General features: G+C 52.2%; 1 protein-coding gene across 1 annotated transcript in view; it reads right to left on the bottom strand.

Annotated features, from left to right (window-relative positions):
- The window catches only part of RAB11FIP3 (RAB11 family interacting protein 3), a 74,886-nt gene that overhangs the window by 5,088 nt on the left and 68,166 nt on the right, over positions 1-1,632 (bottom strand). Inside the window, exon 11 of the mRNA XM_017741234.1 lies at positions 747-887. Within this exon, the coding sequence (XP_017596723.1) occupies positions 747-887 (141 nt within the window). The remainder of the gene's footprint in view (positions 1-746; positions 888-1,632) is intronic.

Here is a 1,632-nt window from a genome sequence, read left to right as displayed (position 1 = left end):
AGCAGGAATTCATCTGTTCAGGGCAAAGCCTGAGATTCCCACTATCTCTGCTGCCAGGGGATAGAGAGGGGCATCCACACGGTCCTGCCATGCCCTTCTCCATCAGGTCCAATGCTGTTCCTTATTCCCAGGGTTTTATCAGTCCCTGGCCAAGCCTCAGCAGCAGAGACATCAGAACAGGGGGTCAGACAGGGCTTCGGCTTTGCATTCCCAGCTAAAACCCCACTGTCTTCACCTTTCATGGACTGCAAGGGACAGCAAAACATTCTGGGAAGGCTGGAAAAGCCCTGTGAGATAACTGAAACCTCTCCCAGCCCCTTTTTCCTTTGGGATCCAACAGGGAGCCTGAAGCACCCTGGCTGGGACACTCTGCCCTTTGGGAAGGTTCTTCTTTCCCAGGTATTTGCCTGTTTCCATCAAGGTGGAAAACATCTGGGCATTAGAAGTACTCGAAGGGGTCATTTATGGCAAGAAGCATCAATAAATCCCCTCTTCATTCCCACGCTGCAGGGCAGGCACACGGATGAAGGATGGGAGCTAAACCTCAAATGCATCAGAGCAACTCAAATGAAGAATCCAAGATTAGGTGCATGGGCCAAAGGTGGAAACAGCCCAAACACAGGGTTTGTGGTGACTTTAGTCACGCCCTGAACCAACTCACGCTCCCTGCCTGCCTCCCCTGTGTCCCCAGGGCTGCCTGGGCACACATTCCAGGCTGGCTCCAGGAGAGCTCCCCCCAGCCCCACCTGGCCTGCAGGTTCTCGATCTCTATGCTCTTCTCCCTCTCCATTTTGCTGAGCAGCTCCCTCTGCTTCTTGATCTCCTCCAGCAGGGTCTGATCTGCCCTCAGCTCCTGCTCCTTCAGCTGCTCCTCGAGCGCGTTTGCTCTGCGGAGAGGAGGAAGAGGGGATTAAATTTGCCTTAGGCCCACTGCCAGCAGGCTGCCATCCCAAGGGAGGGACCAGACTCTCTTCCCAGTCTTTTTCCCAGCCCTCAGGTGAGCTGGGAGAGGCAGATGGTAAAACAGAACAAGCTTCCAGGGCAAATACACCAATCACATCTCAAATAGCTTCGCTGCATCCCAGGGGGAGAAGCAGCACCTTTTCCATCAAAGGTTTCCCAAGTCAGATGCCTTAAGGAACCCAAGCATTTTATTCAACTTCCAGCCTGGGAAAAAAGTTCATTTTTAATTGTTTTTCAATGTCTTCTCTGCATTAGAATTATTTCCAAGTGCAGCCACACACATACACACCTCTTAATGGGAATCTCAAGAGTCACTGAGGTTGGAAAAGACCTTTAAGATCATCTAATCCAAACATAATTCCCAGGGCTGTGGTTCCACCTGCAGTGGCCATGGCAGAGAAATCCTCCTTCAGCTGTTTCCAGCATGAAGTGGTCTCACTGCTCCGAGAAAAGGCAACAGCCCCAATCCTTCTTTTCACTCTCTAGTGATCCCAACAAAAAATAAGGGATCTGCAGGTCACCCCTCTCTGTGTCAGCAGAACTGCAGATCACAGAATCCCACAATGGTTTGGGCTGGGAAGGACCTTAAAGACCATCCCATCCCATCCCATCCCATCCCACCCCCTGCCATGGGCAGGGACACCTTCCACTGGCCCAGGCTGCTCCCAG

This window comes from Corvus brachyrhynchos, unplaced genomic scaffold (genome assembly GCF_000691975.1).
Source record: "Corvus brachyrhynchos isolate BGI_N302 unplaced genomic scaffold, ASM69197v1 scaffold58, whole genome shotgun sequence".
Taxonomy (NCBI): domain Eukaryota; kingdom Metazoa; phylum Chordata; class Aves; order Passeriformes; family Corvidae; genus Corvus; species Corvus brachyrhynchos.
Note: the sequence above shows the minus strand (reverse complement) of the source record. Positions and strands in the feature narration are given on the sequence as shown.